Consider the following 14064-nt stretch of genomic DNA (forward strand, 5'->3'; position numbering starts at 1 on the left):
TAAATTCAAAACACCGACTACTTATGGATAATACATTGTATTGCTGAAACTCTTTTTCCTACAGCGCACTACAGAAAAATATTTTTGTATAAACTGTTTTACCAGTTGATCTTGCGTAAGAAACAGTAGTCTTGAACATCAGACAGCTGCTTAGTTTCAGTGAATCATGTGCAAGCTACCAACTTGAATTTGAGCACATGGGATGATCTATGAACCCTAATCCGTCAAATCTACAGACTACTACTCAGCCATTAAGGATGACAAAAGCCAGGTCTGTCACTTCGACATGTTTGTTTTCCTCAACTGGTAATGTAACAGTTAAATACCTCTTTAACTTGATGGTTAATTCTGCAAATGTCATAGCAGGCTAAAGGCTATACAAATATACCAAAATAGCTGTGGTACTGTATGTGTTTTGCTTCTCAGAACTGATACTTGGTATTTCAAAACCCATGCAGTGATAGACTTAACATTGTTTTTCAAATGTGCTTTACATTAGGTTTCAAGTTAGATAAATATATTTTAATATTTGAATTTGAAAATGAAATGTTATTCTTTTATAATAAATGTACATACATGTAAAATCTGGAATATACTTAAGCAATATGTTCAATTGGTTCTACTAGTGTAAAATGTAATATGTTGAAGTATTAAATAAGATATACTTTGTTTTCTAACTGTAGTTTGTTGAAGTTGGCACTACAAAAACCGCAGTATATTCTACCTCACGTGTTGACTAGCCTTTCATTAAATCTCTGTTGAGTCTTAGCCAGCATAGCTATTGCAAACTAAAGTTCTAAATTTTTATTAAGCTCTCATAACTAGCTAGTAGCATTTAAATGGATTACTGTTGTTTAGGCATTACATGAAATGATCTGAAGTTGATGATGTATAACATAACATTTAGAGTTTTAGACATTTAACAATGTTTTATGTTTAACATTGTGAGTAGTCTAAAAGTTTAAACTTAAGCAGTGCAGGCTTGTGAAAATGTTGACACCACATGTAAACAACTCCATTTATGAAGAATTTAAAGATTGTTTAAATCTAAAACCAAGACATTTTAACACACAGCTCCTTGCTGCAGCATCTTAATTCATAAAGTCAGACCTAGAAATGTATGCATCAGTGGCATCATAAGTGCACTTTGAAGCAATGCAACATGCATATCTGTCAGGTCAGGTGAGATTAAAACAACTTTCAAAACATAGTCCTTTTTTTCTGGGTACCCCAAATCAATGTAGAGGAATCTAGGAACAGGACCAGGACCACAGTACTGTCCTCAGTTTCCAGTTTACCTAATCTAAACACTTTGGATGTGGTGAATCATTAGAAGAATGCTGAACACCAACTGGCAGGTGTGTGTATTGTTTGAATTCACTGTGCTTTCTTCAAAAACAGTAAAACTGTTCTTCTGAGCATGAGCAAATATTCGAGTCGCAAAACCCAAAGTTGGGCAGGGGTAGATTTTCAACAGTTTTGGTACCTTATCTTCATGGCCTTACTTTACTGCATTGTATTCTGTACCTGCTCAGTACTTTAGTTCTGATTACTCAGTCCTGTATTCAAGACATATACTGTAATTAGAACATGGTAATAAAGCTATACACAAAACATATGTTACAACATGCACACCAGCATTTTCTTAAATGTTAACACTACTGTAGACAAAAACAAAATCATATATTTATACTACATGATTGGATCTCACTATTTGTAAATCAGCTTTCAAAAGTCATTCTTTTTATAAAGGTGTTGTTAATTACACCTGTTTTTCTTGTCTTTCTGCTTGCCTCTCTGGTTCTGCAGTTTTTGCATTTGATTCAAATCATAGTTTCGGTTTAGAATTTTGTTTTACAGGCTCATTTCTAATCAAGGAAAAGTGGGCCTCAGAGAGGCTTCATGTGGTTCTGCAGAAAGAATGGAGGTGAAGAAGTACACTAACAGGCTTCGTGCAAAATAATCTGGTTTCCCTTGTTAGTTCCCTAGTAGTCAGACTGGAAATGCCTTTTCACTTTTGTTTGGCACAGTAAATAGCAAGATTCAGAAAACAACACATGAAGACTAGAATGTGAGAAAAGAAATATTGTGCCACTCCAGTAAGGGGTTAATGTATGGTGTCTACACAAAGGATTTAATACCAGAAGACAGATGTCAAACATTTGCAACACCTGCCCTCACAAACAGATTCAAAACAGAATATTAAAGAACTGCTCCTTCATTGTACCAGTTTGTTTACACAACATTCATAGAACCTCAGCAAAACTGGGCAGACCTTTGTTCTTTTGTGTGTAGAAAGAGTCTTTAGTGTCATAATAAAGAAACCTAAGACGTCAATATGTTTGTCAGACAAAGGGCTCAAATGATCCAGTTTTTCTTTTCACAAAAATTTCCAAATAAGCGATTCAAAAGCATGATATTGTTGCTTTAATCCAAGATATGGTCAGGTTTTTAGAAAATTTGAATAGACGCTAGGAATACTCTTGTCTTGATCTGCACCATTTTGTAAAGGTGGATAGATATCAGTGCCGCGATATCAGGTTGTGTAGAAATGGCATCTAAAGAACCACATACTGTACTAGACTGTTCCTTTAACACAATAATGATATTTTACTTAGCAAGTACCTTTTTTTTTAGTTATCGAACAAGTTAAAAATATTAATCTAATTTTGAAAACAAAATAATTCAATGGTATTTTATACTTGTTGGTCTACAATGATCAGTACTGTATGCTTTTCTTTAACATGACAAATAGCTAACATTAGACTACTCCATTTCATTTTTGTAACAGAGCAGATTTCATCCACAGCTTCCTGGGACTGACCAAAGTGTGCGTATCTGTGTACTGTATATCTGTATCAACATAATCCAGGTGAAAAGCAGAGGGTGAAATAATACGTCAGCAGTATTTTGATCCCACAGGGTGCTGTAGTTTCTAGAAGGAAAGGTGTGCAGAACAAAGGAGTGCCCTGAACAGGTCCTCATGGCGGGGACCAGGTGAGTAATATTCATATGAAACAGGGCGTACACTCCATGATGTTTATTTTCCACTCAGTGTTACAGTCCATATTACATAAATACTGCTAATCTCTTCCTAGCTTTGCATCACCCTATAGCACATCAAAGCAATCATGACAACAACAACAACAACTATAATTATTGCTTTTATTGTTGTTCTTATTTTAGTTGCAGTTGTGCTGTTTTTGCAGATTTTCTTACTAAATATATAAATGTTATGGTTTACATGGAGAAAAATGCTTAAAGACATTACAATTGATTTCTCCACATTTAATTAATTTGTTAAAACTGTGACAAATCAACCTCAGGGTTTCTGAGGCTGCAGGAGTGGTTATTAATGAAGCGCGGCAAAAAAAAATTCCTCATGTCATTTCATGGCAAGAATTCAAGAGAAAGGGTTTCGTTTCTTATTGTTAGGCTTTCAAGCAAATATCTTAACACTATATCTCTTGCATGATAATATTTCACACATATCATAAAACCAGAGAATAGCACTGGTAATTTGCATTAGTAATCAAGATATTTGCAATCCTTCAGTGAAGCTTAATATGATTTTCCTCATTCTAAAATTTGCCATTTTTGAGCTACTTCTAGTTCACAAGCTTATACGGTAGTACAAGTGTGTCACACCTGAAGAAGGCTCCACGGCCGAAACGTTGTGTTCTCTTTCTTCTTTTTTTCAGCATGGAATAAACATATTACTTGTTCCTTTGCAGCCTATGCATGCTGACGCAGCTACCCACCTGAACTACTATTACCTTTATTACGTGTGCATACGGGAGCCAAAGCCAATGACTCAATTCAGATACAAAAGGACGCTTTTTATACAAAATCACAAACAGAAAACCCACCCAGAACAGTTCCAGTACAATTCCATGCCATATATATTGTAAAGCCAAGGCTGCTAGCCTTGGTACTGTACGTGATAAACTGTAAGAATATTCTTGGGTTCCTTTAATTATTGTTTAAGCAGACAGTATGTACTTCTAGATTTTGTTTATCATGGGTTAAGCAGATATCGGGCACTCTCAGTTCTGTTCAGGTTGTCCGATGCTGGCTCTGCCCTTCATGTTCCAGGTATGTAGCCGGCTCACACTTAAGTTGCAGTTAGTAATTTTCCATTATTCTAGCAGGATAGTTAGTAAAATTATGTTAGTAAATGATTTACACAGTAAAAGCAAATTAGTGAAATAAGAGACGTAAATGTTTGATCCTTCACTTTAAAATGGGCTTCAGTTTTCCCATAAGATGGTGTGAGAACTTGTTGCACTTTGTAAATTCATGCAATAAGTGACTTCTTAAAAATGTGTTGCAGGGAAAAAGTAAAAAGTAAAATTCTCTGTGGACAAGAATATGTGGACAAATTAAACCCCTGGGAAATGCAAACTTTTGTATTTGTTTACTGCTGTTGTGCATTGCATTGGCCGCAATAACTGCATCTGAGCACTGCACTGTTATCGTGTTCCTTGTACTTAGGCCCAGTGTTCTTCTAAGGTAATAAGACCTCACTAAAAATGCAACATCTATATTTTGATCAATGATCATAACTTAAACACTGGGTTCTTGGCATAAATGGCACTGAAACTGTGAAATCAGCTCCTGTATTCAGGACATCCTTTTTAGTTTTCACTGGAAGTCAGAAGCTTTGTCTGCTTACAAAATGAATAAGTCCAAAGATGTGGAAACATTTGGGCACACCTTAAGCAAACAACAACTGATAGCATTGCAGGCATCCTTCACAAAACATCCTTCCATTGCTTTACGGAAGAAATAACATTTTCTTTTGTTCTTCATTTAAGTAAAACCAGTGACTTCTGCTGCCAAGAATACTGGCAATATCACAATGCCTAAGTACATTTCATTTTCATAATGTCTCTTTTAATGAAAATGCGATCTTATCAGGTCCAGAGAACAGGGTATATTTTATTTTATTTTTTTTGTTATGAAAATAGACATCATTGTTATTTTCATCGCATTAATAAAAATATCTTAGGAAACGAAGTGACTTTATATTCCTCTGCCTGTCATACACAACGCTTAATACTATAAAGTCCCATAAATGTTAGAAAACTTCAATTATTGTACTGGACTTTATCACTACCTGTTGTGTTCGTTGGCACAACATTGCTAGGATGTACAGAGCAATGTCCTCTACCGGTTACTTGACGGTATTGCGTGGCCTAGCGTTCTCTGCAGGTTCATGGCGCTCACACATTAATGTCCAAAAAAAGTATTGTCTTTGAATCATATCTCCCGGTGATATATTACCCTTTTCGGCGCTTAATTTCTCGGAATTATACCACCATCAACGCGCTAATAGTCATCTTTTACATTCTTTGCACCTCCAGGCCAAAACTAAGTTGCGTATCCCCGTCTGTTTCTGCAGTTTCTCGGCGCTGATCCCGGGCATAAGATTGGGGAAGTTTGGGAAGACGGGCTGCTTGGAACTGGGTAAGGAATTGACAGCAGCCGTTTTATAAATCACGAAATCCACGATTTTATAATAGCAGTATAACCAGATTATTGCTCGTTTGTTAGGATCTCTCAAAATAAAATTGAGCGGCGAGCTTGAAAATTTTATTTCGGTGCAGGCCGCAGGCTTTTACCGGACTCGATTAATGATCATTCCGGGTAGTAGCTGCAGTACTAAGGCAACACAGAACGGAAGAATATAGTGTGTTTTTGCTTTAATATGGATCTGCTCCAAGCTGTGTGAGTTTCATGCTTGATAGCGTTACGCGTTATTAGTGCCTGACACATGGTTTTATCTTGTAGTTATTTGCAATTCATACCGTTTTTTAAAAGTGATGTCCGCAGCACAGTTTACTACCCGGTGATTTCAGGCAAATAACGTAATTATTCGAAAATACAACTGATTCGAAGTTTAGTGCATTTGATTATTAATCTTTTTATTGTGGAGTTCCACTATTTTATTAATTCGAGAAATTCAAATGTGAATCTCCCCAGGCTTCGCATTCTTTGTAAATTAAAGTTTAGGAAACTGTGTATGTATTTAAAGTGTACAACATTGCGTAGTGTTTCTGAACATCCAGGAAAGGTCTTTTTGTGTACGTGTCATATGAACAATTTAGCGAGTAAAAAAATTATCCCCATATGTTGTAAACATAGTAACTCAGAAGTACAATCGGAAATAGTTTCTCGAAGTTGTAGGTTGTTGTTTACACTGCTTTTTATTGTCTCATTGGGTTCAGGTAACCATACGTAGCCCAATTAATTTATCTGGATGGGTGTTAGATGTTGAAGTTGTTTGGGTAAGAAATTGATCAGTTTCCCAGGTGACAGCCACATCCATGGAGCAATGCCTGCAATTTGTAAATGTTCCCCATTGAGTGGACTGCAGTTTTCTCTGTTGAAAGTTTGCTATTATTATGTTTTATCAGTACTGAAACTGTATGTCATGTATTTAACAACACAAAACCCAAAATGAACAAAGGATTGTTAGAAAAAGTTTGCCTTCTTGTGTTCAGCTAATTCCTATGCCTAAGAGTAGTGGGTACTCAGTGACTGTTCTACAAGGGTGCTGCCTAGCAGGTGTTAAAAGTCTTTATAAATCAGCATTACCTAAACTATAAATAGGCAAATAAATAGTGCAGTTAGCTCATTAGTTGCTGATCAGCAGACATTGCAATCCTACAGGATTTGGGCTACCCTGACCTGGAGATTTTTTTAAATCTTGAGTAGAATTTACAGCCTAAACCAATGCAGGTATTCTAAGTAAATATTAATATATCACAATAACTTGAAAATGTATTAGGTTGGTTTGTGTGATGTGAAGAAGAGAGAAGATGCATAACAGTCCTGCTATGTTATTTCAATGATGTATAACAAAACAGGCAGCAACACAGTATTGTAGTGGTGTGAACTTTAAGTCATTCCAAGGGTTGTTCCAAAAACCAGGGAAGAGAGTATGAGCAGTAAAATATGTGCTTAAAGCATCACTGACAGAAGTGATAAGATACAATTTTCTAAGTCCCATTCCAGCTTCTTTTGTACCCAGGTGCTCTTTTCTAGGTTCACATGAATAACAACAACAACAATAAAATAATAATCATAATTAAATTATTATTAATAAAATAACAACAACAACAACAACAACAACAACAACAACAATAATAATAATAATCATTATTATTATTATTCAGTGCCTTTCCAAACCCATATAGGATAGAACATAAGGCAAACAGACACAGGTCCTAAAAAAGCCAAGTTTTGAGTTTAGATCTGAAGAGAGTCAAAGAATTAGTCTTTTGAAGTGAAGCATCAGAGGAAGGGCAGTCAGTACCAAAGGGACAGTGAGGGGAAAGATACGGTCACCTTACGTGTGCGATTTATTCCTCGGTAGAGTAATCAAAGGACCAGCCTTGACTGAACGGAGCCTAAAAAATAATATTAATGTTCATTTATGTTCTTTTTTTTTCTCTTTTGTTCTCTTTTTTGTTCACAGCATTTGCGTTGTAAAGTAAAACCATGTCAGGTATCAAAAGGAAAATTGAAGACAAGGACCCAGATTATGAAGACATTTCAGTGGTACATGAAAACAAAAGGCAGAAAGCTGTTGAGCAGAATGGTAAACTGCTGTTGTATTGTTTTTCCTTTTGTTGTATTTAGACTAAAAAAAGTAGTGTTAATACTACTCATGTTCACAACCTGACAGTCTCAGGTATGCAGTATATCACTCCTATTTTTTTATGGCATGTGGTCCTGAATTTGTTCATTTTTGTGTACTTCATCTGAACTCCTTAAAAATGCATTGTTCTGCGAAATAGATGTGTATAAAAACACTGACATTCTGATCACCTGTAATGAGGTGTTTTGATACAGTCACCTCACATCTTGGATGATTTGTGGCTGGAAGGCTGCTAGTGACTTCTGATAATAGAGTTCTGGGCACGAGATGCAACCTAATGTTACTATACAAGAAAACATCTTTTTACCCTGTAGAGTCTAATAATTTGCATTGTAACTAAGAAACATATGATATAAATAAACTTAGGTGTTGCACTGTTAAGCGATGAAAATTCAAATATGAATAACATTATCTCTGTTCGTTTTCCATTTTGTTTGGAAATTACCTGCTTGCTTTGTTTGTGTTGTTATTCAGCTCGAGATGCCACAATACAAAAGATTGAAGCCATTATAAAAGACCAGTTTTCTTTGGAATTGAAGAACAAGGAGCATGAGATTGAAGTTATTGTGCAGGTAAAGCACCGAAGAAATGTAAAAAATAAGAGTGTATTGTTAATTTCGTCAAGATCTAAAAAGCTGGGATTGGATGAAATGTTTGTCATCAATTTGCAAGCCATGCAATGAGAACTTACTGGTGAAAATCGGTAGTAAGCTAATATGTTTTAGAATTTTGTTCTGGGATGAGGTCTTGAGTTTCTAAATAACAACATAAGGAAAAAAATCTGTTCTAATTAGAGATTTCAGCAGTGGTTTTAAGAGCAAATCTGGTATCGTAGTAAGTGATAGTGCTCCAAAAACACATAAATGATATTAACTGATGCAACTCTTGAAGTGTTCTAATGAATCATTTTCTTCTTTTAGCGTCTTAATGAAGCCAGGAGGATGATGGATAAGCTGAGGGCCTGCATTGTGGCTAATTACTACGCCAGCGCAGGGCAGCCAAAAGTTTCAGAGGTAAGACATATTAACCTTGGGCTCTGAAATGTTTTTGTTGTTGAACCTTGCTGTGCTGAGGTTAAGATAGTTGTGATAAGCAACCTCACTCTACTGTTACAGTACGTCGTGTCAGATACAATCCCCTGTCAAAATGTGACACCCTCTCAGAGTCACATGGTACTTCATGATAAACTCTATGGTTTATATCCCACAATGTACAATATAGGATTCAAACCACATAAAGAACATTCAATTCAATTTATTTTTATATAGCGCCTTTCACAACAAGGTTGCCTCAAGGTGCTTAACATTGCAAGTGACCGTACAAGTTGTGAATACAGAACAGAAAAGACCAGAAGACAACGGAGAAGAGGAACCAAAAACTTCTCCTTAGTAAGGAGAAAAAAAGCTCTAGGAGTCCAAGGTCAACTGGCTGTTTAACCCCTTTGGGCATGCTAACATTATACAATTAAAAAAATAAATAAGTGAATGAGGGTATTAATCCATCCATCATGTCTTCTGTATGTCAGTACTCCATGCAGATCTCTGTAGACGGGCAAAATCTTCCTAAACGATAGCTATGTCCGCAATGTCCCTCTTGAATCCAGAACATAACTAGCTACAATTTTAAATTCTTAGCTTTTTTTTCTTAGAAACTCTTACAACTGGGCAGCTGTATGTTGTATACTTAAGGAATTTCAAAATATAGCCGACTAATGTGTAAATCTACTGGGCTACATTACCCAAGGTAAATTACACCTTCAGTTGATTGTAGAACAGTGTATGGGATTGCATTAAAAATAGGATTGATTTATCTGCAATTTTATATCTTTATCTATTTTATACCTTGCAGCTATTTTTATTTTTCTTATTGTAGATCACACCCAGAGTTTTATTCATCTGGGTTACTGGTTAAACCTCTGTAGTTCAGGTCACTGAGGACCCGACCATTGGGGAGAATTTGTAGATCCCAATGGCAAGTTCCGATGATGAGAATTTGTGAGAATATTGGCATGGGGAGCCAATATTCTGGCTAGTGGGTTGTTTTTTAATTTTATTTCTCTGAGGCAGATTTACACAATGTTAGGCAATGCTGCTTAATAATTCCATTTGATGGTACTGGACCACTGCTATTGCTATCTCTGAAGCATACTGAGCATTAGTCACACCCCTCTTGGCCAATCAGATCATAAGGTCGTATTTCTTATCCCAAGAGAGATCAAAGTTCCTAAAACAACCAAAAGAACTGTAAAACAATAGTCAGCTGCATCTAAAGAAGTGCTAATGGATTGTTTTGATATCACAGACTGGGACATGTTTAAGGAGGCCTGCCTTGATCTTAATGAGCTCACTGATGCAGTAGCATCGTATATTTGCTTCTGAAATGCATTCCTTGCAAATCTGTCACCATCTACCATAATAATAAACCCTGGCTCAACAGGGAAGTTAAAACCCTGTGGAAAAAAGAAGAACAGGGCTTTCAAAGAGATACAGTATGATGCCAACTTCACATCAAGCAAATATGAATTCAAACATGCAGTAAAAAGGGCCAAATTGGAATATAAGAACAATGTAGAAAATAAACTAATCTTCAGCTGAGGCCTTCAACTAAAAACAGACTACAAGCCGAAACAAACTGCTCCAGTTGACAATCCTTTCTCACAGACAAAGCTGAATGAAAATTACTGCGGATTCGGTGCACAAAACAGAATGCAACAGATTGCACCTAGACAGCAGCAGAGCCTCTCCAGCCCCTCTTTATCATTCAGGACCATGATGTAAGCTGAGTTTCTGCAAACAGAACAGCAGCAAAGCAACACTGAAATGTGCCTCCTATCTTCAAAGGTATTTTCAATTTGTCCCTTAAGCAGGCTAAGGTACTGCACTGCTTTACGAATTCCATTACCTAAGAACTCTACTGTGAATTGCCTCAATGACTACAGAACATTGGCCTGACTTCTTGTCTGTTTTTGACAACTTATGGCCGTTTTTTTTTGTCCGACATCCACTTGGAACAATGCCATTGTTCCTACAGAGCAGGTCAGTCGCAGTCTCTCTGGGGAGTCATGATTTTTTTCAAAACCTAGAAGCACCCAGCATCCTCTTCATTGACTATAGTTCTGCTTTTCCCAAAACGATCCCTCTCATGCCTTTTAACAAACTAGTAGAGATGGGTGTTAATAAAACTCTATGTTATTTGCTACTGGATTTCCTTTCTGATAGGAAGCAAGTGGTGAAGTTGAAGGATGTGCATTGCTCAGGATTGTCTTAGGACCTCTGCTTTACTCTCTGTACCAAAATGGCTATATTTCACATTCAGTTTCAGTCAAAATGTTTGCATTCACTGATGACACTGCTTTCACAGGGCTCATCACAAACAGTGATGAGTTGGTATAGAGGAATGAAGTAGCTGAATTAGTTGAATGGTGCAAACTTAAACAATCTAGAACTTAATGTCAGTAAAACAGATCTGCAGATCTACCATTGAGAGTGTGTTGACCTTATTCATCACTGTGTCCAATGGCAACACTTCTACCCAGGAGAAGAAGCAGCTAGAGAGGGTAGTGTATATCGCCTCCAAAACTGTAGGGTGCCATCTTCCCTCTGTGGGCTCACTCTACGACTCTAGACTGAAACGCAAAGCTCTTAAGGTCTTTGCCTTTCCTTTTCACTCTGCCGAACCACTTTACTTCTCTCCCCTCTGGTGAGTGGATTAAAAGTCTATTAAGAGAAGGATTGCTAGGTTCTGTAACAGCACCTACCTGGAGGCTGTGAGATACATAAACTACTTTAAAAGTCACTTTAAAATTTATTTTTGCACAACTTATTGTAACTCCATCAGGTCCAACTCTGATCTGTTTCCCAGTTATTTATTTTATTACTGCTGTGTGTTTAGGATGCTTTGTAAATGTGTTGGTTGGATGCAGTCTGTTGTTGGCTTTGTATTATATGTTTGTATTGTGTCTTTAATTGTATGAGCTAAGTGAACTACATTCCAGGCACCTAGTTGTTATGTCAATACATGGTTTTGTGCCTAGCCAATAATAACCATCGCTCTTCACAACAAAATGTCAATATTGATGCACATTTTTTATTGATGCACTTAAATAAGTGGTTATGTTTGTTCTTATCTCATCTGAAATCTTACACTTGAACTAATTTATATGCATACTACACTATTTTTTCTTTCCTTCAGTGTCTTACAAACACATGCTTTTCATCATAAGCAAAAAGCATAGAAACTAATTGTTTTGCTTCTTCAATTTGTGCACTGTAGATGATAGATGATTCTTCACTGTAAAACTCAAATAATTGATAATAATAATAATTATAATAATTGCTTACACTTATATAGCGCTTTTCTGGACACTCCACTCAAAGCGCTTTACAGGTAATGGGGACTCCCCTCCCCCACCACCAATGTGCAGCATCCACCTGGATGATGCGACGGCAGCCATAGTGTGCCAGAACGCTCACCACACATCAGCTATCAGTGGGGAGGAGAGCAGAGTAAGGGCCAATGGGAAATTTGGCCAGGACACCGGGGTTACACCCCTACTCTTTTCGAGAGACTCCCTGGGATTTTTAATGACCACAGAGAGTCAGGACCTCATTTTTACATCTCATCCGAATGACGGCGCCTGTTTACAGTATAGTGTCCCCGTCACTACACTGGGGCATTAGGACCCACATGGACCGCAGAGTGAGCGCCCCCTGCTGGCCCCACTAACACCTCTTTCCAGCACCAACCTTAGTTTTTCCCAGGAGGTCTCCCATCCAGGTACTGACCAGGCTCACACCTGCTTAGCTTCAGTGGGTTGCCAGTTGTGAGTTGCAGGGTGATATGGCTGCTATAAGACATAAGACATTTCCACCTCTGAAACATATACGCCTTTAACAATATTGACAGATACTTATTAGCATTAACAGTACTTCCACTGCTTACTATTCTCTAGACACATTTAGGACTAGAGCTAAATAAATTCATACTGTAATTATGATAACATCATTTGTAGAAAACCGAAAGCATCAGTGCTAAAACAATAAAGATCATTGGTATACAAATCTTAACGTTTTGTTCCGTTGTGCGACTTAAATTTTGAACTTTTTCTGGCTTGAAGTGCAGGAATTATGGAAAGGAAGCAATGTGATGACATTCCATATTGACATGTAGTGCTCCCTGGTGTTTTCCCTGTGTGAATCGGAATATTTCCTGCACAAATTTACACTGGCTGTTGTTTAGGATGTGCTGGGCTCCTCAGATTTTGATAGTATAAGAAGAAAAGTTCAAGAAATTTTTGCAGTGTTAACACTAGAAAGGTATTTGTCTTTGTCAGGAAATTATTGAATATTTGTGTCTGTGTAAATTAGTTTCTTGGTTCTTGTGTCCCCTCAAAAAGAATGAGCCAGTCAGTGCTTCTCTCCCCAGTTCTGAAGTACCTGTTTTCTTGTCTCCCTAGTGTCACTGCGTAAGTAGGCTTTCCTGCACACATGCAGGTGTACAATTATTAATAAAAACAAATATTGAGGCAGGAACTTCAACATGCATCAAGGACTTCGTAAACTGGACCAGACTTACAAAAACATTAAAAAGGCAAAAATGCTTATTGTCAAGACTATGCTTTATACCACCATTTTCAGGCATCAATTCTTTTTTTTAACAAAAGCCTATGGGCGCCTGAAACAAGTTACGTAGCCATATTATTGAAGTGGATACCCTGGCTTCTTTCAACAAATGACTGGAATAGATCATTGGATCAATTAGCTATTAGCAACCCAGCAAACCAGATGGGCCAAATGAACAAAACAGTCTTTTGTTCTTATTGTAAAACAGGTTGCTAATTCAGCTCATGAGTTTATTACACATGTAACATGTTCCTTGCCTTCATATAATCACAGTGATTTATTAAGAGAGAATGCGAAATGATGACAGTTTGCTTTGATAAAAAGAATCAAGCATTAACTCAAGTAAGTGTAAGTGGAGACCTGTGTTAGGTAGCAGTTTATTCCAGACTTTCCCAGTATGAGATACCTTCCGTGGAAGTTAGAAGGTTTTTTTTTATCCCTGCAGGGGGCAAAGAGTGACCCTTCCGTTTTCAACCACCCAGCGATTAAGCGGTTCCTTGAGTCGCCCTCCCGTTCCTCCTCTCCGTTGAACCAGGGCTCAGAGACCCCCTCCCTGGTGCCGTCGGAGACCGAGTCCCTCACTCAGCTGAGCGAGGGGCTTGACAGAGAAGGCGAGAGCTCCTGGAAAGAGCCCAGCAAGCAGGAGCGCAGGCCGGGCAGAAACACGGGGAAGGTGAGCGAACTCACAAGGCCGCAGCGAAAGACAGTGCAGGAAGGGGGTCAAACACCTGTCCCACAGGGCCTTAGGGTCTCTGGTTTTAATTCTCTGTGCGGTTT

At 37.5% G+C, this 14064-nt stretch overlaps 1 protein-coding gene across 4 annotated transcripts in view; it reads left to right on the forward strand.

The window, feature by feature from the left end:
* Positions 1–2926: 2926 nt before the first annotated feature.
* Positions 2927–14064, forward strand: part of yeats2 (YEATS domain containing 2) — a 46121-nt gene continuing 34983 nt past the window's right edge. For 2 of the 4 annotated variants that reach the window (XM_069197358.1, XM_069197359.1), the window contains exons 1-5: positions 5191–5469; positions 7484–7606; positions 8141–8238; positions 8587–8679; positions 13733–13960. In XM_069197358.1, coding sequence (XP_069053459.1) covers positions 7507–7606; positions 8141–8238; positions 8587–8679; positions 13733–13960 — 519 coding nt within the window. In that variant the 5' untranslated portion in view covers positions 5191–5469; positions 7484–7506. Of the gene's footprint in view, positions 2998–5190; positions 5470–5661; positions 5731–7483; positions 7607–8140; positions 8239–8586; positions 8680–13732; positions 13961–14064 lie in introns of those variants that run through there. The other 2 variants (XM_015361288.2, XM_015361289.2) reach the window with 2 other exon arrangements.

The sequence above is a fragment of the Lepisosteus oculatus genome, chromosome 13 (assembly GCF_040954835.1).
Source record: "Lepisosteus oculatus isolate fLepOcu1 chromosome 13, fLepOcu1.hap2, whole genome shotgun sequence".
NCBI classification, from domain to species: Eukaryota; Metazoa; Chordata; class Actinopteri; order Semionotiformes; family Lepisosteidae; genus Lepisosteus; species Lepisosteus oculatus.